The following is a 22588-nucleotide window of genomic DNA, read 5'->3' as shown; positions in this document are numbered from 1 at the left end:
CATTGCGAGCAGGGCAGCTTTGCCTACACAGAGCCGAGGCGAGAACCCAAGAGTCCTGGCTCCCAGCCCCTCTGCTGTCAGCCCATCAGCTGTCAGGGTATGTTCTTTGGAGGGCTGGTACAAAGCCTCATGGGCGAACTCCTCCCCACCCCATCCAATCCATTTTGCTCTATTTGTTCTGTGACTATGTGTTATTTCCGCTGGGAGAGATAACAGGGCTCTAAAGACACAGGAAGGCAGCGCCAGCTCCGGAGAGCAAATCATTCTCTCTGAGGCGATGCTACAGGAAACCCCCAGATGCTACAGAAAACCCTCATCTCTGCAAGGGGTGAGTCATCCCCATGCGGCGTTATGTGCAGCTGTTCCTCAGCTGCCCCTCCCCAGAGTTGGCTGCATCTCAGCACCAGGTGAGCCATCCTGCACACTGTTATATGCAATGCTTCTCCAAGGGCTTCACCCCAGTGCTGGCTGCATCTCGGAGTCCGTCAACGCATCCCAGTGCAAGTGTGGCTGGATGTCTGCTTCCCAAAGTGCTCTGCCCCCTACAGCCAATAAGTCACACCCACACCAGACCAGGAAATCAGCAGGAAACTGAGGCTGAAGTTGGGAAAGACAGAGTAGAGGAGGACCCAGAAACCCTGACTCCCAGCCTCCCCTGCTCTAAACCCAGCAAGCTTGCACTGTGCTGGGGCATTGGGGCCAACCTCTAATGCCAGGGAAGAGCCCCCACCCCACTCCCTGCAGCCCAACGCCCCCGAGGGCCGCCCTGGGGCATTGGGCCCAGCCCTGACCAACCCACCCCACTCCCTGCAGCACAGCGCCCCCTAGGGCCGCCGTGGGGCATTGGGCCCTGCCCTGACCAACCCACCCCACGCCCTGCAGCACAGCGCCCCCTAGGGCCGCCCTGGGGCATTGGACCCTGCCCTGACCAACCCACCCCACTCCCTGCAGCACAGCGCCCCCTAGGGCCACCCTGGGTCATTGGGCCCTGCCCTGACCAACCCACCCCACTCCCTGCAGCACAGCGCCCCCTAGGGCCACCCTGGGTCATTGGGCCCTGCCCTGACCAACCCACCCCACTCCCTGCAGCACAGCGCCCCCTAGGGCCGCCCTGGGGCATTGGGCCCTGCCCTGACCAACCCACCCCACGCCCTGCAGCACAGCGCCCCCTAGGGCCGCCCTGGGTCATTGGGCCCTGCCCTGACCAACCCACCCCACTCCCTGCAGCACAGCGCCCCCTAGGGCCGCCCTGGGTCATTGGGCCCTGCCCTGACCAACCCACCCCACCCCACTCCCTGCAGCACAGCGCCCCCTAAGGCTGCCCTGGGACATTGGGCTCAGCCCTGAGCCCCAATTAAGACCCCCCCCCCACTCTGCCCCCTATAGCATAACGCCCCCTAGTGCTGCCCTGGGACACTGCAACCCCTCACAGAGGATGCACAGAATACTCAGCTAAATACCGGGCCTGGAAAATGCTCATAGATCAATTTATTTCTTTTCCTGCTGCTGCAACCGCGTCAGTTTCCTCTGAGCGGCTGGGGCCGAACGCTCCAGTGCTTTCGAGCTGAAAGCTGTTTACAGACTTGCTATTTGGCCGGGCCCTGCTGCAGTTAATAGCCTGTAAAGAACTTTTATTGCTGATTCTACTGCAGGAAGAGCTGCCAATTACATCCCTCCTTCCTCGTGCCAGGCGCATGCTAGCCCAGCGGCGGGGGGAAGCAGGGGAAGGCACTCGCTAGTCAGAAAGGAAAGCACCGAATGGCTACGAGGGGCTGCTTCCCGGCCGCCCCACCCCAGAGCTGGCTCCCAGTCCTGGGAGAGCCGTTCCAGTGCAGTGCTGCTTTGAGGCTACTACTCTTAAAAACAATGCAGCACGTCCCTGACCCCCAGCCCTTTAGAGCCCCCCGCCCTCCCAGCATTGGGGCTGGAACCCAGGACTCCTGACTCCCGGGCCCCACACTCCACCTCACAGCAGGCTAGGAAAGCTGGCCCTTCAGAGATGGCTGTGGGGTCCCCTTCCTTAGAGGTCCCTTGTCACGGGGCGGGGAGGGGAGGAGTGGGACTTGGATAAAGCACACTCATCTTGTGTTAGAGTCACCCACAGCCTATGGGCCTGGGGGGGTCACTGTGCTGGGGGGCTGAACCTCAGGGGCAGCAGCGTCGCTGTGCTGGGGGGCTGAACCTCAGGGGCAGCAGCTGGTGATTAATGGGATATTTGGGGGGTACAAGGGAAAGCATCCCCTGCTGCAGAAAGTGTGTGTGTCTGTGTGTCTGTGTGTATCCCTGATGTCCCCTACTGGAGGAGCTGGGCCTTGTTCTGTGGTGGGGGCTGGGCCTTGCTCTGTGTGTGTGTGTGTGTGTGTGTGTGTGTGTGTGTGTGTGTGTGTGTGTGTGTGTGTGTGCAGGGAAGCTGACATGGGAGGGTGTGTGTGTGTGTGTGTGTGTGTGTGTGTGTGTGTGCAGGGAAGCTGACAGCATCGATGGGCCGGGGTGGGGTGGGGTCTTGGATGGGAGGGGCGGGGCTGGGAGCAGCCAGACCAGACTGCAGTCTCCCCGTCCCCTCTCCGCCCCCCCCCCCCCCCCCCAGCCCTCAGCATGGCCTGCAGTGCATCGCCCAGCGCTCCGGCGGCGCTTTAAAGGGTCCAGGGCTCTGGGTGCCATTGCTGCTGTAGCAGTGGGGAGGCGGCCGGGAGCCCTTGCCCTGCATTACCCTGCCTGTGTTTCTCTCTCGCTGCCTGACTCCGCTCACCCTGCCCCCACTCTGCTCCAGGTCCAGCACTAAGGCCACGGACACCCCTGCCCCCACCGCACCCAGCGTCCAGAGCTCAGTGGGGCCTGAGAGTCCAGAGTGGCTCCACGGCTGGGCTCCGTGGCCAGGCATTGTGGGTCCATGGCTGGGCTCCGTGGGGCCACGGCTGGGCTCCGTGGCCAGGCATTGTGGGTCCATGGCTGGGCTCCGTGGCCAGGCATTGTGGGTCCATGGCTGGGCTCCGTGGCCAGGCATTGTGGGTCCATGGCTGGGCTCCATAGCCAGGCTCCATGGGTCCATGGCTGGGCTCCGTGGCCAGGCTCCGTGGGTCCATGGCTGGGCTCCATAGCCAGGCTCCAAGGGACCATGGTCGGGTTCTGTGGGTCTGTGGCCAGGTCCCTGGGTCCATGGCAGCGGGAAGCCGGCCCTGTCAAAGGAGGCTCAGTGCCGCAGGGCCGCGTACTGCACGCTTGCCTCCGACTCGGACTCAGACTCGGACTCCCAGCGGCCGGGCGGGACACGGGAGCGCGGGCCGGGCAGCACCAGGGTGCAGTAGTTCAGCTCCTCCTCCGGCTGGGTCCCCACGTTCTCATAGTCGCCCTTCGCTTCGCCCTGGGGAGGCAGGAGTCAGAGAGAGGCAGCTACAAGCAGGAGCCCCCAGCTGGGACCCTCTGCAGCTCCCAGCCCACCGCCCCCTGCTCTCCCAGCTCTGGGCTGCCCCCCCACTCCCTACCCACCGCCCCCTGCTCTCCCAGCTCTGGGCTGCCCCCCCACTCCCTACCCACCGCCCCCTGCTCTCCCAGCTCTGGGCTGCCCCCCCACTCCCTACCCACCGCCCCCTGCTCTCCCAGCTCTGGGCTGCCCCCCCTCTCCCTACCCACCGCCCCCTGCTCTCCCAGCTCTGGGCTGCCCCCCCCCCACTCCCTACCCACCGCCCCCTGCTCTCCCAGCTCTGGGCTGCCCCCCCACTCCCTACCCACCGCCCCCTGCTCTCCCAGCTCTGGGCTGCCCCCCCACTCCCTACCCACCGCCCCCTGCTCTCCCAGCTCTGGGCTGCCCCCCCTCTCCCTACCCACCGCCCCCTGCTCTCCCAGCTCTGGGCTGCCCCCCCACTCCCTACCCACCGCCCCCTGCTCTCCCAGCTCTGGGCTGCCCCCCCTCTCCCTACCCACCGCCCCCTGCTCTCCCAGCTCTGGGCTGCCCCCCCCCCACTCCCTACCCACCACCCCCTGCTCTCCCAGGTCTGGGCTGCCCCCCCACTCCCTACCCACCGCCCCCTGCTCTCCCAGCTCTGGGCTGCCCCCCCACTCCCTACCCACCGCCCCCTGCTCTCCCAGCTCTGGGCTGCCCCCCCACTCCCTACCCACCGCCCCCTGCTCTCCCAGCTCTGGGCTGCCCCCCCACTCCCTACCCACCGCCCCCTGCTCTCCCAGCTCTGGGCTGCCCCCCCACTCCCTACCCACCGCCCCCTGCTCTCCCAGCTCTGGGCTGCCCCCCCACTCCCTACCCACCGCCCCCTGCTCTCCCAGCTCTGGGCTGCCCCCCCACTCCCTACCCACCGCCCCCTGCTCTCCCAGCTCTGGGCTGCCCCCCCACTCCCTACCCACCGCCCCCTGCTCTCCCTGGTCTGGGCTGCCCCCCCTCTCCCTACCCACCGCCCCCTGCTCTCCCAGCTCTGGGCTGCCCCCCCTCTCCCTACCCACCGCCCCCTGCTCTCCCAGCTCTGGGCTGCCCCCCCCCCACTCCCTACCCACCACCCCCTGCTCTCCCAGGTCTGGGCTGCCCCCCCACTCCCTACCCACCCCCCCTGCTCTCCCAGCTCTGGGCTGCCCCCCCACTCCCTACCCACCGCCCCCTGCTCTCCCAGCTCTGGGCTGCCCCCCCCACTCCCTACCCACCGCCCCCTGCTCTCCCAGCTCTGGGCTGCCCCCCCACTCCCTACCCACCGCCCCCTGCTCTCCCAGCTCTGGGCTGCCCCCCCACTCCCTACCCACCGCCCCCTGCTCTCCCAGCTCTGGGCTGCCCCCCCCCCCCCCACCACCCCCTGCTCTCCCAGCTCTGGGCTGCCCCCCCACTCCCTACCCACCGCCCCCTGCTCTCCCAGCTCTGGGCTGCCCCCCCACTCCCTACCCACCGCCCCCTGCTCTCCCAGCTCTGGGCTGCCCCCCCACTCCCTACCCACCACCCCCTGCTCTCCCTGGTCTGGGCTGCCCCCCCACTCCCTACCCACCGCCCCCTGCTCTCCCAGCTCTGGGCTGCCCCCCCACTCCCTACCCACCGCCCCCTGCTCTCCCAGCCCAGGGCTGCCCCCCCACTCCCTACCCACCGCCCCCTGCTCTCCCAGCTCTGGGCTGCCCCCCCCCCACTCCCTACCCACCGCCCCCTGCTCTCCCAGCTCTGGGCTGCCCCCCCACTCCCTACCCACCGCCCCCTGCTCTCCCAGCTCTGGGCTGCCCCCCCACTCCCTACCCACCGCCCCCTGCTCTCCCAGCTCTGGGCTGCCCCCCCACTCCCTACCCACCGCCCCCTGCTCTCCCAGCTCTGGGCTGCCCCCCCACTCCCTACCCACTGCCCCCTGCTCTCCCAGCTCTGGGCTGCCCCCCCCCACCACCCCGTGCTCTACTGGCCCTGAGGTGCCCCCCCCCCACTCTCTACCCCCTGCTCTCCCGGCACTGGGCTGCCCCCCCTTTCCGACCCACAACCGCCTGCCACCCAGCACCGCCGGGGGGGCTCAACTGTCACACGAAGGTGGAGCAGGCACATGGCAGAGCCCGGGTTGGGCTGGGTTCCAGCTGCCAGCGGAATAGCCTCCTATTTTTATCTTATCTCAACAAATGCTTTTATTTCGAGAGCAAAAATGTATTCGAAGTCACATGAGTGACCCAGAAAGGGGAACTAGAGGCAGAAAAACAACTGGCCCAGCCTGCTACGTGTGGGTGCGTTAGGCCTCGCGGGGTACAGCCCACCGCCCTCCAGCCCTGCCAGGGGCCCTGCCCCGTGACCCGCAGCCCCCAGCTAGCCCAGCCACTCCGGCACACGCGTCCCCGACAGGACCCCACTTCAGGGACCTGGAGGACGCAGGCTCTGGTGGGACGGGGCTCTTGGGGGACCCAAGGTAACGCCAGGCTGGTACCTTGGGCAGCGGTTTGGGTTTCTTCACCACACTGTAAATCGCAGCTTCGTCCGGGCTGGTCGGCTCCACTGCCTGCTTTGAGTTTCCTGGCCCCCTGGGAGGAGAACAGCAGCTTTTAATGGAAGCAGACAGGACTCGCGGGTCCCTCCCCAGCTCTGGGAGAAGCCAGGGCTGGCGGGTTCTTTCCCCTCTTTATACCTGGCAGAGGCGGCCTGCCCCTGGCGACGACTGGGTGGGAACTGGAGTGTTGCATAATTGATGGCCTCTGAGGAGGCTCCATTCAGGCACCCCACAGAGCTGACGGGCCGCTGGGGTTTCAGAGGTGCCCGTCTCCTAGGCTGAGAGAAAGACAAAACCTTGCACGGTGTGCCCAGGAATGGCTCTGCCAGCATGGAGACGCAGGCACGTCTGGGGAGTGCCCCTGGGGAACAGCCGCACCGAACGCCGCCTGGGGCCGGCTCACCCAGCGCTAAGGTGCAGCCACTTGTGGGGCAGGGTCGCAGGGGAGCAGCTGCATGACGCTACAGGCGTAGGGTGGGAAATGAAGAAAACTCCTCAGAGAGGGACTGGCAGAGGCAGGACAGAATCTCCCACCCTGGGGTACCACATGCTGGGTTTGCTGTCCCAAAATACAGGGCCTGGCTCAGGAAATGTTACCCAGCTCAGGGCTAGAAATTCAGCTCTGATCTGCCTTGGGGCAATGCCCTGCAGCACAGCACCCCGAGCGCCCCACTAACTCAGCACAGCGCCCCCTAGCGCCACACTGGGGCAACGGCCTAACTCAGCACAGCGCCCCCTAGCGCCATGCTGGGGCATCGGCTCAGCTCAGCACAGCGCCCCCTAGCGCCACACTGGGGCAACGTCCTAACTCAGCACAGCACCCCCTAGCTCCACGCTGGGGCATCGGCTCAGCTCAGCACAGCGCCCCCTAGCGCCACGCTGGGGTAATGGCCTAACTCAGCACAGCGCCCCCTAGCTCCACGCTGGGGCATCGGCTCAGCTCAGCACAGCGCCCCCTAGCTCCACACTGGGGCATCGGCTCAGCTCAGCACAGCACCCCCTAGCGCCGCACTGGGGCATCGGCCCAGCTCAGCACAGTGCCCCCTAGCTCCACGCTGGGGCATCATCTCAGCTCAGCACAGCGCCCCCTAGAGCCACGCTGGGGCATCGGCTCAGCTCAGCACAGCACCCCCTAACGCCGCACTGGGGCATCGGCCCAGCTCAGCACAGCGCCCCCTAGCGCCGCACTGGGGCATCGTCTCAGCTCAGCACAGCGCCCCCTTGCGCCTCACTGGGGCATCAGCTCAGCACAGCGCCCCCTAGTGTCGCACTGGGGCATCAGCCTAGCTCTGCCAGCCAGGGAACAGCCCCCGCCCCCTGCAGCACAGTGCCTCCTATCAAAAATGTCTCACTAAGAAGGATCTCCTGCTCCTTCTGCTCATAGGCTCCAGAACAAGCTCGGGGAGATGATGCTTCTTCCTGCAAAGACAGGAGTGGAGCAAGGTAAAGAGTCAGGACTCTTGGGTTCTACCCCTGGCTTGGGGGAGGGGTGACAGCGGGGTCTAGTGGTTAGAGCAGGTGGGGCTGGGAGTCAGGACTCCTGGGTTCTAAACCATGCCCAGGAAAGGAGTGGAGTCTAATGGTTAGGGCAGCAGGATTGGGAGCCAGGACGCCTGCGTTCTACCCCTAGCTTTGAGAAGGTAGTGGTGTCCAGTGGTTAGAGGGGAGGCAGGACTCCTGGGTTCTATCCCCATGTCCAGGAGGAGCATGGGGGTCCTGTGGTTGGGGAGGGGGAGCATTTTACGGCTATACTAGTCTGTCCCAGAGCTCAGGCTGCCAGCTCCATGGGTGCTGGTCCCTAGTGCTCAGGGCTGGCCGTGGCGGGGGGTGAGGGAGCTTTCTGCTTACCACTGCTGAAGGGTGCAGAACAGCATGCCTAGTAGGAAGAGAAAGGCCAGGCCCACGCCGACCCCCAGAGCAGCTTTCTTAGCTATAGTCCTGGAGTTGTCTGCAAAACACAGCAAGGAAGGGGTGCACAGGAGTGGAGACTAGTGGTTAGAGCAGCTCAGGCTTGAGGGGAGCCAGCAGAAATGGGGGAGCCCTGGGCTGGGACAGCAGGTCTGTGGGGCAGGAGTGAGGGGAGCCAGCAGAGCTGGGGAGCCCAGGGCTGGGACAGCAGGTCTGTGGGGCAGGAATGAGGGGAGCCAGCAGAGCTGGGGGGCCAGGAGGATTCCAGCAGGGGCTGCAAGTCAGGAGTGAGGGGCCGCAGCACACGGGCCCCTTACAGCGGATGTAGAGCAGGACAGGCGGGGAGTCCCCGGAGGAGATCTGGTTGCTGGCCCGGCAGTGGTAGTGCCCAGATATCCCAACGTCCACGTTCTCGATGAGCAGCGTATCCTGCACCTCGCGCTCCTGCCATTGGCCGTCCCGGTACCAGTCATACTTCAGCACGGCCGGCTGGGCGTCGGCCCGGCACCGCAGCATCACTTCCATCCCCTCCACGATCTGCCCCCGCGGGGCCACTGACATCTGCACATCCCGCGGAGCATCTGGGGAGGGAGCCGGCACTAGTGGTTAGAGCCGGGGGGCTGGGAGCCAGGACTCCTGGGTTCCTCCCCTAGCTTTGTCAGCAGAGTGGGAACTAGAGGTTAGATGTGGAAGCCAGGACTCCTAGGCTCCTTTCCCAGCTCTGGGAGGGGAGTGGGGCATAGTGGTTAGAGATGGGAGCCATTACTTCCTTCCCCAGGTCCAGGATGGGGGCCTGAGAGCTAAGACTCCTGGGTTCCTTTCCCAGCTCTGAGAAGGAAGTGGGATCTAGTGGTTGGAGTTGGGGGGGTTGGAGCCAGGACTCCTGGGTTCTCTCCCTGTCTCTGGGAAGGGTCCGGGGGTTGGTGACTTACACCAAACATCCAGCGGGAAGGGTCTGGCGACGGTGGAGCCCACGGCGTTCTGAGCTTCACAGTGGTAGTGGCCCGAATCGGCCGACTTCACGGCCGGCAGGCGCAGTGTGTCGGAGCCCTCGCCCTGCAGCACATTGTCCTTGTACCAGGTGTACTGCAGGGCGTGGGGATTGGCTCTGGTCACTGAGCACTTCAGGGTCACCGTGTCACCCTCCTTGATGGACCCCAGCGGCTCCCGCACCACATTGACTCCCTTGGGCGCATCTGCAGAGAGACAACCACCCTGTGTCTGCCAGCCCATTGGCCCCAGCTTGGATCCAGCCCCACTGACACCCAGGGGGCGATAGGTACAGTGACCCAGCTGGGATCTGGGACCCATTGACCAGAAAACTGGGGGTTCACCCCAAAAGATTCGTCTCATGAAGAAGAATAGTAATTTCTGCCAAGAAGGTTGATTGTTTGGGGGGAGATTCCACATGTGATATGGGAGGAGGGGAATCCTTATGATTTTGTACAAATTTTGGCTGTGAGAATGAGATGAAGTGCTCACTTCTTTGTGGTTATTTACTGAAAATAGGCAGAAAGGAATAAAAGAGGGAGTGAAATTGGGGGGAACACTTCTTTTTCATTTTTAGACATTTCAAATAATTTTTACCCTATTTTTTCAGGGGAGTTCAAAAGCTCACTTTTCTCCACTGGGAAAGTATGAGAAAGGGTTTGTTATGAGTTAGTAAAATACACCCTACACTTGAAAAACTTTTCTGATACTTTTCCAGTGAAGAATAATGTGAATTAAGCCCTACAAAGCAAGAAAACTATATTTTTTGAAGTAAAAGGCTTAATTGTGGATATAAAAAACACTTTTAAAAACTTCAGCACATACTTTTTCAATGCAATAAAATGGGAAGGGGAAAAGCCAGAAAAACAAATGAAAAATGATTTGTTGTTTTTGTAAAGGCTAAGTAACATGTCTAATCTTTTTTCTCAGGTTCCCAGTGGGTAATCAAGCAGTGACTTCCCCCGGGGAAAATGTGAAAAATGTTTCTTGAAACAATGAAAACAAAATCGATAACAGAATCAAAGCCCCATTTCTGTTGTTTTCACCCCCACGTTTCTGCTAGAAAAATCAAAGCAGGAAAATAAATGTTGAAAAGTCACTTTTCTCACTAGGCAAATTTTAAAAACACACGAAGTTCCTAACTGTCAGGGTAGTTAAACACTGGAATAAATTGCCCAGGGAGGTTGTGGAATCCCCATCTCTAGAGATATTTAAGAGCAGGTTAGATAAATGTCTATCAGGGATGGTCTAGACAGTATTTGGTCCTGCCATGAGGGCAGGGGACTGGACTTGATGACCTCTTGAGGTCCCTTCCAATCCTAGTATTCTCTGATTCTATGAAGGCCAAACAATGGGCGATCAAACCATTTTTTTCTAAGGGGAAAAAACTGAATTTTGGGGCTTTTTAATGGAATAACAATGTTGAACTGGAAGAACCATTTTTTTCCACAACATTTTGCAGCAGAAAATCCCACGAGGACGTTGAGAAGCCGGGAGGAGGGTACTTACACTGCACATCCACTGAGACAGGGGAGGACTGTATAGAGCTGACTGCGTTCTCAGCTGCGCAGCTGTAGTTACCCGACTGCTCCTCGCTGGCAACGAAGGGGAGGATGCCCTCCTGGGTCTCTCTATACTGTCTGACATCCTGGTACCACCTGTACTTGATGACTGGGGGGTTACTGCTGCCCACGGAGCAGTTGAGCGTCACTGCGCTGCCTTCCAGGATGCGATGGGGGGTTTCGAGGGTGATTCGGACCCACTTGGGGGAATCTGGAAAGAAGCGAAGTCGGGATGTGTCGGGGTGTTTGGGGAGGGGGGTGTTAAGGGCAGGACATTGAAAGAAGGGAGCTGCCCTAAGCAGAGCCGAGGCCTTTCCGAGTCTGCAGAGAGGCTGTTGCTAAGAGAGGAAGGAGCTGCCCCAAGTGTGACTGACCTAGCAACACTGCCTGAGTCTGCAGAGAGCCTGAGACCATTGCTTCCAGAGAGGGAGCCATGCCAAAGGGGCGTTAACTCTCATCCCAGCTGCCCTGGGGCCTTTTGTCCCAGCAGGGGGCTCTATGTATCCCAAACATGGACACCTGGGATATACATCAGGATCCCACCGCTCACACCAATACTTCTCCAGATGGAGAATGTAGCTCCTAGAGGGAGGCTACAGCTCCTGCACCTCTGGGAGACAGGGGGGGCTCTGCCATGCCAAGTTTGGGTGCATATCCTGGATTGCGTCAGGGCCCAATACCACTCCCAGCTGCAGCGCACCCTGCTGGTGCCCTGGTTACTCACACAGCACGTCAATCTTAATGGCCTGTGATTTCGATGTTCCAACTTCATTCTCAGGCTCGCAGTGGTAGGATCCAGACTGGTTGGAAAGGATTTTGTCAAAGTGCAGATTCTTCTGGGTTTGGGACTCAATGTGCTGGCCATTCCAGTACCACATGTAGAGACTGACAGGTGGGACAGCCTTACAGAAGCAACTGACTATAACCATGGTTCCTTCCCGAATCTGCGAGCCTGTCAGCAGTTCCACACGAGTGTCCTTGGGTGCATCTGGGGAATAAACAGAACACACAGGCCTGATTTAAATGGACTCTTCCATGGGCTACCTTAAGTGAATTGACCAAGGTCGCCCTGAGAGTTCAGTGGCAGAGAGTGCACTGAACTCCATTCCCCTGTGAACATCTCACACATGGGCAAATCCTTTTTCCTGAGCAGGGCTACTCAACATGCGGCCTGCGGCCTGTTTGTTTGCGGCCCATGGTGCAGTTTGGGTTTACGCGGGCTCAACACGCCGCCCGCGGGTGGGATCCTTTGAACGTGGCTTCCACTGGGAACATGCTCCACAACGGTGAGGTGTCTCCCAAGCAGGGTGAGCATAGACACAAGTGGACAGGCTGGCTGGGACAGACAGGTACAGGGTGTCGGCATTTCTAGCCCCCGGAGAGGAGGTGCCGGGAGCGCTGGGGCGTTGTGAGAAGTGCAGGCTGCTTAGCCTTGTGGGCAGAGCCCCAGAGGTGCTGACTGGCTCCCACTGGCCACATTTGGGTCCGTGGCCACAGCTTAAGGCTGAATCTTTGTATTCGTGCCCGTCAGTGAGTAAGAAAGCTTCGGGGAGGGGGGGCTGAGTTAGTCTGTAACAGGAGAAACTTAAAAAAACAACAAATGGTCTGGTAGCACTTTAAAGATGAACAAAACTTGTCGATGGGATCATGAGCTTGCGTGGGTACAGCCCACTTCTTCAGATGACCCGAGTGTTGGACGTCCAGATCCAAAAGAAATGAGAAGCGTGAGCTGGGAGTCCAGCAGCCCCGCATCGCAGCGGCCAGGACTGGCCACGGACAGGGGATGCTCCCCTGGACACAACCAGCCCGGGCCACTGCGAACAGGGGCTGCTTGGTATCAACAGCAGACGTGGGGCCCAGCTCCCCACTGGGACCCCCACGGCCAGGGGCTGCTGCTAGAGCAGCCTCTGCCTTGGAGACCTTCAGCCCACCACAGGCAGAGGCTGCTTTGCAGCAGCACCTCCTGTCCCCCAGCACCAGCTCCTGCTCCCCCCTTGCTGCCTCTCCTACAGGCCCACAGGGGATGATCCGCTTGTGCCGGGCCGGCCCACAACATTTTGGCACCTGAGGCGGGGAGCTCAAATGATGCCCCCTCAACTGGGCCAAAACTTTGAAAGGTCTCTTGTGCCCTCCTTCCTCCAGCACCGCACCGCACCATCTCTGTGCACCAGCAGCAGACACAACTTTCTACACTCTGGGTCTTAGTGGCAGCCCCCGCCCCCGGTCTGGCACCTGAGGCGGCCGCCTCCGTTTGCCTGGTGGTAGGGCCGGCCCTGCGTTTGTGGCAACACTTCCAAAAGCCGGGCGGGGCGGACGTGCTTTGGGCTCTGTGGGGTTTTTAGAACAATCGGGAACATTTCACCCCAAAAGCGAACGTTCCCCTTGCGTCACACGCTGTTTTCTGCATACGCCGGGCACCGAGTGTAACGCGCCAGATTCATCCGGTGCCAGACGCTCCGGCTGTCCCGAGGTGGAGGGCTGAAATCCTTTCCAACCCTTTCAAGCAGCCGGGTTTTTCTGCTTCAAATGGGGTCAGTTCTTTTTGCCGGGTGCGATGGCTGACACGTCCCACAGGGCGCAATCAAATCCATTGTTCCAGCATTTAGGGTTGGTTTTCCTTCCCCGCTCCCCTCTCTCCCTGCTGGGGGTTGAATCCTGCTCGGAGGGCGTAACCGGAAGGGAACAGGTCAGAACCAGCCACGTGTGGGAGATGAGACCCCTGCCCTCTGCTGCCTGGAACCAGAACTATCTTGTCGCGAGTCAGAGACCTTGTACTGCGAGAGCTAAGGGAGATTCCCCTTTAACTGCCTTAAGTTCCTGTCTTTTCCCAGGACACAAGCCCCGGTTATTTCACCACCTCTTCTGGCCACATCATAAGTGTCCGGGGCAGCCCGGTAACACTCCTTGCCTCCCTCCCTGCCCTCTGTATGGGTGTCTGGTCTCAGGCAGTTCCACAGCCCCTGGCTTCCCGTCTGGCCCAGCCTCCACACTCACACTGGACTTGTATCCGCACCGCTGGGGATGGGACCGTGCGTATTTCATTGGTAGCCTCACAGATATAGAAGCCCGAATGCCCGTCCGCCTTGGCCTCAAACCCCCAGCTCTGCTCCTGCTCCTGGTACAGCTGCAGTCCGTCCTTCTTCCAGTTGTACGCAGAGACCGCAGGGTTGCTGCCATTGGTCTCACATTTCAGGGTGACTCTGTCTCCCTCTTTGATGGTCTGTCTGGGGGTCACTGTCAACTGGACGTTCCTCGGGGCATCTGCAGCAAACCAAACCGGGGGTGAACAGCTGGGATCTGGACAATGGGGTGGGGCTGGGCCATGTGTTTTTTTCCCCTCTAGGAGGCGCTGGCTCCCATCCACCCCAGGCCAGGGGACTGGCTGGCTCAGATCAGGGGGGAATGGGCCATGGAACCTTTCCCCTCGGCGGGGGGGACACTGGCTCTGCCCCTGGTGCCCATCTCTGCCCAATGGGAGGGCCCCACTCTTCCTTCACAATGCTTCCAGTGCTTGCCCTGTTGGCCAATCCGCTTCCCCTCACCTGGCCCCACCCACCCTCTGGCGCCCCCCAGAGGCTGCAGCCTGTGCTGCACTTTACAGGTCAGCACCGGAGCACCTGGTGGGGCTGGGGCTGTCAGACCCAGGGACTCCTGGTTCAAGTCCCCCTCACTCACATTTCACATGTAGCACCCGGCTGCTCTCGGAGCTCAGTGTCCCTGTCGGGGTGCTGAGCCAGCAGGTTACATTTTTCCCATGGTCCTCCCAGGTGGGTGTGAAAGTCAGTGTGTTCATGGTCATTATGTTTTCAACAGACGATGTCGTGAAGATCTCTGGGTTGTGAGGCAACAACCCCCCCCAGCTCAGGGTTATTTTGTAGTCGGGGCAGTAATAGGCTACAGAGCAAACCATACGGGCCAAGGTCGACTCCCTGAACTCACTGGGTGCTTTGATCTCAGGAGCCGGAGGGGAATCTGTGTCACGGGCAAAGGGGAAAGTTAGTAAGGAGAAAACGTTATCGTTAGGTACAGTCCCTGGGCCAGCAGAGAGCAGGGCCCCGTCGTCCAGGTGCTACCCAGACAGTCCCTGCCTCAAAGAGACGGCAGTGCAAATACACAGGGGATTATTCTGCCTGATTTTCATTTGGGGAAACTGAGGCACAAAGCAAAGAAACGACTTCCCTGGGACACATAAGAGAAAAGGAAAATGTGAAATAACAAAACCCAGCACCCAGCATCCCTCCTTGTGCTGCACTCGGGGCAAAAGGGGAATAAAAGGCAAGTGGAGAAATGGAATTCAGAATTTGGGGGTAAAACCTTTCAGAACATACATGAAAATAACACACAGCAGAAACAACTTTGAAGATTTCCACCCCACCCACTGCTCTGTTTTGCTAGAGGTGCAGCTGAGCAGCACGGAGGATAACAACCTACTGCTGCCGGTAGACAAAAGCCCTTCTCCTTTAGCTCACCTGGCAGAGGTCAGTGCTGTGTGCAGGCTAGACTGGGCGTTCTAACTCTACCACGGGAGATTTGTTACCAAATTAACTGGCTGAGATGGGGTTGGGAAAATCAGAGCAGACGGCCTGGCTGTTATCACAGGTGCACTGAGCTGTGTCCTCGGGAGTGGCTGGTACCCGAACAGGGTCTAGTGTTTGGGGAGCAGGTGGGCTGGGAGCCAGGACTCCTGGGTTCTGCCCCCAGCTCTGGAAGGGGAGTGGGGTCTAATGGTTAGAGCAGGGATGGGCTCTGAGACTGCCGTCTGATCCCACAAGGAAGCTCAGAACTCTCTCTTACCCAGCACATTCACAGGGATCTCAGTCATCCACTTCTCTGAGGAGATCAGTCTCAGGCCATAGGTGCCATTCTCGCTGGGCCGCAGGTCAGACAGCTGCAGGCTGCAATATTTGTTCTGGTCCTTCTGGAACTGTACGCGCCCTTGGAAGGCCGGGCTGATGGGGTCTCTGTTGCTGTAGACCACTGTGCCATGGAACTCTTTCGTTTTGTTGCTGTACTTTGGATTCAGGTACCAGGTCAGGTTGCTGAGGGAGCGTTTATAGAAGGAGAAGCAGTGTTCATAGCTGCAGGGGATGTACAGGCAGGCCCCCGTCCAAGTGATCAGGGATGTGGGGACCTTGACGGGTGAGTTACAGTTACACAAGAAGCCTGGAAGTAGCAGAATGACAAAGCTGGAAAGGAGGAGCAGGCTGTCTGGGCACCTTTGGTGCCAAACTGCAATTCAGGAGACTGGTGGGGGAGGGCTCTGTGCCTCACTTTCCCCACCTGTGCATTGGAAAGAACCCAGGTGTCCTGGCTCCCAGCCTGCCTGCTCTAACTGCTAGACACCACTCCCCTCCAACAGCTGGCATAGAACCCACCTGGGAGGCCTGGCTCCCAACCGCTCCCCAATCACATTGAGTGTGATGCCTGAGGAGCTGCTGTCTCTGAGCGTGTGAGCCCCTGGCCGGGTCTCCCCTCCCTTCTCCCCTGCCCCAGGGCTCTGTGGGTCCTTACCTGGGAGGAAGAGCAGCCAGACGAGATGCCTCATGGTGACCCTGGGCAGCCACGACACCGGGGGAGCAAAGGAAACAGCTCAGGGCTGATGGGTTCCTGCGATGGCCCAGAGCGACAAACACCTCATGGAGTGGGGAGAGACCAGCTAGAGGGGAACCGGCTACCTTCTCTAACCACTAGGCCCCACTCCCCTCCCAGGGCTGGAGATAGAACCCAGGTATCCTGCTGGTCCCCCCCCCCCCCCCCACTCTAACTCACCCGGGGAAATAGCTGCCGGCTGGGTTTGTGCACGTGGTGGCGATGCAAGGGGGTATCACATTTACATAGGGGAGGCAGCTCAACATGGGGACAGCTACACACCCTGCTGGGCAGGGGTCTGAGCACAGGGCCTCAGACCAGTCAGGCCTTTGTTCAGTTAGGGCAGTGGTCCCCAATGCAGTGCCCGTGGGTATTTCTGTGCACCCGCCGAGTGACCAGGGCTGGCCCGAGCCATTCTTGCACCCCGGGCCCTGGGCGCGTGGTGCATGAGCGGCCTCACCCCCGGGCATGTGGCGCATGCGGAGCCCCACCCCCGGGCATCCAGCAGCCCCGAAAGGTTGGGGACCACTGAGTTAGGGGCTGAAGGCTGAGATCCCTGACTCGGGTTCTATTCCTGGCTGCGGGTGGGGAGTGGGGTCCAGCGGTTAGAGCATCAGAAGCCTGCTAGGGGGAGGGAGAGCTCAGTGGTTTGAGCCTTGCCCTGCTAAACCCAGGGTTGTGAGCTCAGTCCTTGACAGGGCCGCTTAGGGAACTGAGGCAAATCTGTCAGGGATGGTGTTTGGCTCTGCTATGAGGGCAGCGGACTGGACTGAATTGGCTCCATGACCTCTCAAGATCCCTTACAGCTCTATGAGATTGTGCCTCAGTTTCTCAGTTCTTCGCCAAGGCGCCTGCTGTCAGGCCACAGGCATCACTGCAGGCCGGGCCTGGCACAGCCCAGAGGCAAAGGCCTTGGCCACTCCCCCTGGGGAACTCAGGGGTGAAGAGCCTGGGAACGTCCCTTCCCTGCTGAGCAGCCCTGGGCCCAGAGCAGCTGTTTCCCCCCGTCAAGGGCGGCTGGCTGGCCGGGCGTTGGCCAGGGTATTTTTGTAGCACAAACGCTGCTATTTCCTCTGGGCTCTGAGCCAGCTGAGATGAGGGGCTGGCAGAGGGTGTGAGAACGGGCACAGTCTGCCCCTGCCCTGCCCCAAAGCAACCCCTAGAGCCCTCACTCTCACTATACCCCCTGGCAGCACTGCCCGCCTACTGCCCTCTGTAGCACAGCACAGCGCCCCCTAGAGTCTGTCCCCTGCAGCACAGCACCCCCTAGTGCCCCTGCCTTGCTCCCTGCACTACAGTGTCCCCTGGCACCTCATTGCGGCTCAGACCCCCCTAGTCCTGGCACCAAGCCCCCTACAGCACAGCAGCCCCTAATGCCCCCACCTATAAGGCCGTCCCAGAGGAATTCAATGGATTCTTTGCATCATTCCTCACAACTGAAGGCGAGAGGGAGAGTCTCAAACCTGAGACATTCTTTGTAGGTGGCAAATCTGAGGAACTGCCCAAGCGGAGGTGACATTAGACTGAGGTGCCCTTAGAGGGGGTTTTAGAATCAATTGATAAACTGAACAGTAACAAGGCAGAACTGTGGTTTGTAACCTAGCCTGTAAATCAGCTTCTGCACCTGATGAGTGGAGGGCAGCTAATGTGACACCAATTATTAAAAAGGGCTCCCGAGGTGATCCTGGCAATTACAGGCCAGTGAGATCAGAATTGTCAGACTCATAGATGAACATTATGTGTTGGGGAAAGTCAGCATGTTTCTGTAAAGGGAAATCCTGCCTCACAAATGTAGAATTCTTTGAGGGGGTCAACAAAGAGGTGGACAAGGGGGATCCAGTGGCTATAGTATACGTAGATTTCCAGAAAGCCTTTGACAAGGTCCCTCACCAAAGGCTCTTCAGCAAAGTAAGTGGTCATGAGATAAGAGGGAAGGCCTCACATGATCTGATAACCGGTTAAAAGACAGGAACCAAAGGGTGCAGCGACAGCAAGAAAAGCAAAGAGAATGGTAAGAATCATTACAAAAGGGAAAGAGAATAAGACAGAAAATATCTTATTGCCTCTGTATAGACAGAGAATTCCGTATTGCCTCTGTAAATCCAGGAATACTGCCTACAGATCTGGTCGCCTCATCTCAAAAAAGGTATCTTGGCAATGGGAAAAGTTCAGAACAGAGCAACAAACATTATTGGGGGGGGAGATGAATAAGACTGGGACTTTTCAGCTTAGAAAAGAGGAAATGGGGGAGATGTGATGGAGAACTGTACAATTATGACCAGTGTGCAGAAAGTGAATAAAGAGGAGTTATTTACTCCTTCCCATAACACAAGAACCAGGGCCATCACATGCACTGAACAGTCAGCAGGTTTAAAACAAGAAAAAGGAAGCATTTTTTCACACAACATACAGTCAACTTGTGGAACTCCTCGCCAGAGGATGTGGTGAAGGCCAGGACCATAACAGGGTTCAAAAAAGAGCTACGTACATTCATGGGGAATAGGTTCCTCAACAGCAATTGGCCAGGATGGGCAGGGAGAGTGTCCCTAGCCTGTCAGAAGCTGGGAATGGGAGACAGGGGAGGGATCACATCAGGATTCCCTGTTCTGTTCACCCCCTCTGGGGCACCTGGCATTGGCCACTGTGGGCAGACAGGACACGGGGCTGGAGGGACCATTGGTCTGACCCAGCCTGGCCCTCTCTGTCCCACTAAGCACTGGAGGGCTGGCCGGCATCCAGTCCCTGACCCCTCACCTCTAGCCACTAGACCCCATGGCCCTGCCAAAGCATAGAGCCCCTGCTCCTCCCTTCCCCAACTCCGCCCAGCCCCGCCTCTTCCCGCCCCTGCTCTGCCTCCTGGTACCCTCCTCAGAGCCCCCTCCCTGAGCTACACGCCCTGGGGGGTGACATTGAGGGGGCTGGTGTGAGAGGGCAGCCGGGGTCCCCCCATCATCTGCACTCACCATGGCATCGGGAAGCAGGGGCCCCGGCCCAGCCCGCTGCGTTCCCTGAGCCCTGTGTTACTCGGGGAAGGGCAGCAGGCTGGGGCCAGACAGGGCTCTTTGCTGCCCGACGCCACGGTGACGCACAGGGGCCTGGCTGGGAGAGCGTAGAGCAGCCTGGGCTGCTGGGCACGCTGCCCACGGCGCCTGCTGCCATGGTGATTGCAGGGCCCAGCCTCTGCTACTGCCCATGCCAGGCCTCCCTGGTAATGCCCCCGGCTGCTCTGGGCCCTGCAGGAGGCTAACAGCGCGGGGGGCTGTACCACCCATAGGATGGTTGGGACGGCAGCCAACAGGCCAGGCCAACCTCCTGAACCATCCTACGGCTCCGGATACAACCCAGGAGTCCTGGCGCCCTGCCTCTTGCTCTAACCACTAGCCCCCACTCCTGTTAGCAGGAGACGCTGCAATTACCTTACAGCATGTCCTGCTGCGGCAGCTCCCGGGGCCCGTCTGGCTGGGAGGGAGCTGAGGTACCAGTCCTGTGAAAGGGGAAGTGGCGGGGGGAGGAGTTGAGATTTCTGTGTGTCCCTCGGGGCACGCTGGGGGGCTGGGCACCAGGGCACTTCCAAGGGAGGCTCCAGACTTCCCCCTGCAGGTGTTGGGGCTGGTTAGCAGCCTCCGAGCCCTTTTGCTTTCCTCTCCCTGGCTGTGCAGGGGCGGGCACAGTCCGGGCACGGGTGGGAGATAGGCAGGGAGCAGAGGGGTGGGGGCCACCCCAGCAGGCAGGGCTCCCTGAGGTCCCAGCGCAGGCCAGGGGACCCTCGTCCTCTTTGAGCTGGGCTCACATGGGGCAGATGTGGGCCCAGGCTGAGGGCAGGTCTAGACTGAGCCAGCATGGGCAATTGGGTACCTTCCTGTTCCGCTCCCTGCCCCATGAACCACAGCGCCCCCTACTGCTGGGCTGCAGAGCCCCCACCCCATCCCCTGCAGCACAGTGCCCCCTAGTGCCACACTTAGGCACTGGGGCCAGCCCTGCAGGTCAGGGAAGAGCCCCCACACTTGTCAGGAGAAAGCCCCAAACTGACCCCTCTAACAAAGCAACCACTGGGGCCAGCCCTGTCTACGAGAGGCGAGCCCCCTCACTCTGCCCCCCTCTATAAGTAGCCTCGGCAGAATTCAGTCTTTCTGTCTTTATCATTTCGATAGCCAAGATCAATGTTTATTTTCACTTATTTTTTCCCGATTCTTTCACGTTTGCACAAAATTGTGTGGTTAAAATTGGGGGGTTTTGTGCTGTGTATTGATTTCCCTGAGGGAGGGAGGGAGGGAGGGAGGGAGGGAGGGAGGGAGTGAGGGAGGGAGGGGGAGAGAGATGAGCAGGGTCGGCCAATAATTTCCTCCTGAGAGCAGAGACAGGGATCCAAACAGTGAATGGTTTGTAACCCTTAAACAAATGCCGCTGTGGAACATATGCAAAGTCCATATCCTGACTCAAACACCGCGACGTTCTCAAGCATCCGTCTTCTTATTTCGCCTGGGTAAATGCCAGTTATCCTCAAGGGACAATTTTTCCATCCCAGTGTGTGTGGATGTTGAAATCGATGTTTACCAGAAAAAACGCCGCTTGTGAAGCCCAGCTAGATGCACGTCGGCAAAACTCCATTTTTCCTTTCCAGAACCTTCCGACCAACAACAGTCGATGGTTCTTCAGAAGCTTTTTTTTACGATGCCTTTATCTCTCAACGTGCAGTTGCGAGACCCTGCGGGGCGGTTAGTCGGGGGTTTTGCCAGAGGGCGCTCGATGTCGGGATGTAAGCAGCTACAGCTTTAGAAATCTTTACAACACGGAGTGTCAACACCACATAAAATACACCTAGGACCCAGCCTTCCAGCAACAAATCCGGCCTATTGTGTGTGGGACAAGCCTAGTTCAAAAGTCCAACGTGCTGGATTTGGCACAAAGAAATTCTTCGTTGACATTGGCTTTGCTTGGCCTGGCTGTAAATACCCGCGGCCCGTTTGTGTGCACACAGCAAAATCAGCGTTGAAACCTGCCGTGCAAAGCAGCTTCGAGCTCAGCGTGGAAGGACGGCACTAAACTTCAGTGCTATCCACGCCCCCTTAGCTCTCTGCTGCGCTCCACCGCACGGGTCTGCCCCCTCTCCCATTTACCCACCAGTAGCAGGCACCCCTGTGAAATCTCTGCCGTGAATCGGGGAAGGACTGACGTTAGAAACAAGGCTACATGTGGGTGATTCGGGGGCTGGATTAAGGTGTAAAAGGAAGAATTTGGGGGGATTTTTCCACCTCATTTCATAAACTAGCATCTCAGAGGGGGAATCCCTCTGTCTACTCAGTCCCTGACTTAGCCTGGCACTTAGCCTGGCTCCCCACCCATCTCCCCGTCCCCACTGTGAGTCACCCCCTGCCCACTCCTGCCGCCTCTGACACTGCAGATGTGAGTGGCCCAGCAGCTCCCACCTCTGGGGCATCAAGGCCAAGGAGGAAGCAGCATTGGAGAGGAAGCGTTTTACAGCCCACCCGCCCTACAGGGCCCAGAAGGCCCTGCACTCTCCGTGGCAGCAGTGGGGTCTAGCAAGGAGCTGGGGGGCGGGAGGAGGCAGGAGAGGGTCTGTGCAGATGGGGGTACTTGCTGCTGGGGGGTAGCTCCGTAGGGGTGCATGAAGGGCTTAGTTCACAATAAGCCACACAAACTGAGCTACGTCGATTGCGGAGCTTATGACGAAATTGGGAGCGTAAGAGCACTTCTCTGGAAATGGAGCCCTCTTCCTCCAACTGCCCCTACCCCTCGCACGGTGAGGCTTACGGGAGCCGGGGGAAGAAGTCCTCCCCTTGACAGTAATTCGAAATAACGGCCTGCTGGGGAGACGCAGACTAAGTTATCATCTATATAGTAGCCCAGTGTCTGTGCGTCTGTAACGCTGACGTACGCGGCCACGCCCCCCCAGCCATGTACGTCAGCGCCCCGCCCCCTTCCCCTCCCTCCCTGGCGGCAAGCCGCAGGGCCCCCCGGACACCCCCTCCCCATCAGCGCTGCTTCCCTCCCCCCTTCCTCCGGCCCCACAGTCCCCGATCCCCCCCCCCAGCTTTGCTTTCCACCTCCCTTCCAGCCAGCCCCGCCCCCTTCCCCTCTCCGAGTGGCGCTCCCGCCGGGCCGCTTGCCGACGCTCGCTCCCCTGCTGGGGCTGGTGGGAGCGCCGCTCAGCTGGGAGTGGCGCAGCGCGTCACGGGGGGGGGGGGAAGGGAAAGGGGGCGGGGCGCTACGCAGGAAGAGGAAGGGGGCGGGGCTGGCTGGAAGGAGGGTGGGAAGCAGAGCTGGGGGGGATCGGGGGCTGTAGGGGAGGATGGGGGGGCTGGAGGAAGGGGGGAGGGAAGCAGCGCTGGCGGGGGGTGTCCAGAGGGCTGTGGGTCTGGCCGGCAGGAAGAGGAGGTGGGAAGCAGAGCTGGGGGGGATCGGGGGCCATGGGGCAGCACTCAACCAAGTGCCATGGCAGGGGGGAAGGGGAAGGGGGGCGGGGAAAGACAGAGGGGAAAGAGAGGCAGGAGGAGGAGGAGAAGAGAAAGGGAGAGTGAAAGACAGGAGGGGGAGGAGAGCTGGGGGGGCACTAGGAGAGAGGGAGAGAGCGAGAGA

At 60.0% G+C, this 22588-nt stretch overlaps 1 protein-coding gene across 4 annotated transcripts; it reads right to left on the bottom strand.

Annotated features, from left to right (window-relative positions):
• Positions 1–1408: 1408 nt before the first annotated feature.
• On the bottom strand, positions 1409–19493 carry LOC102451215 (B-cell receptor CD22). Of its 4 annotated transcripts, none has more exons than XM_075907212.2 (14): positions 19408–19493; positions 15914–16009; positions 15197–15565; positions 14078–14374; positions 13397–13663; positions 11127–11390; positions 10350–10613; positions 8783–9046; positions 8168–8431; positions 7791–7890; positions 7295–7361; positions 6081–6220; positions 5883–5976; positions 1409–3361 (listed from the first exon to the last, which is right to left on the bottom strand). In XM_075907212.2, exons 2-14 carry the CDS (start codon positions 15945–15947, stop codon positions 3191–3193), a joined length of 2595 nt encoding a protein of 864 aa, XP_075763327.2. In that variant the 5' UTR covers positions 15948–16009; positions 19408–19493; the 3' UTR covers positions 1409–3190. The 4 variants fall into 4 exon arrangements, with proteins under 4 accessions (XP_075763327.2, XP_075763329.2, XP_075763328.2 ...); XM_075907214.2 differs by having other exon boundaries at positions 15914–16035; positions 19408–19426; XM_075907213.2 differs by lacking the exon at positions 19408–19493 and having other exon boundaries at positions 15914–19387.
• Positions 19494–22588: the final 3095 nt, after the last annotated feature.

This window comes from Pelodiscus sinensis, chromosome 22, assembly GCF_052426305.1.
Source record: "Pelodiscus sinensis isolate ZL-2025 chromosome 22, ASM5242630v1, whole genome shotgun sequence".
Lineage (NCBI taxonomy): Eukaryota > Metazoa > Chordata > Testudines > Trionychidae > Pelodiscus > Pelodiscus sinensis.
Note: the sequence above shows the minus strand (reverse complement) of the source record. Positions and strands in the feature narration are given on the sequence as shown.

Excerpts from the sequence above, each read along its gene's own strand:
- LOC102451215 (XM_075907212.2), bottom strand. The coding sequence starts at position 15,947 with ATGAGGCATCTCGTCTGGCTGCTCTTCCTCCCAG. Across the intron at positions 10,614-11,126 it reads CATTAAGATTGACGTGCTGT|ATTCCCCCAAGTGGGTCCGA; the intron begins GTGAGTAACCAG and ends GCTTCTTTCCAG. Across the intron at positions 8,432-8,782 it reads CTTCCCGCTGGATGTTTGGT|ATGCTCCGCGGGATGTGCAG; the intron begins GTAAGTCACCAA and ends CTCCCTCCCCAG.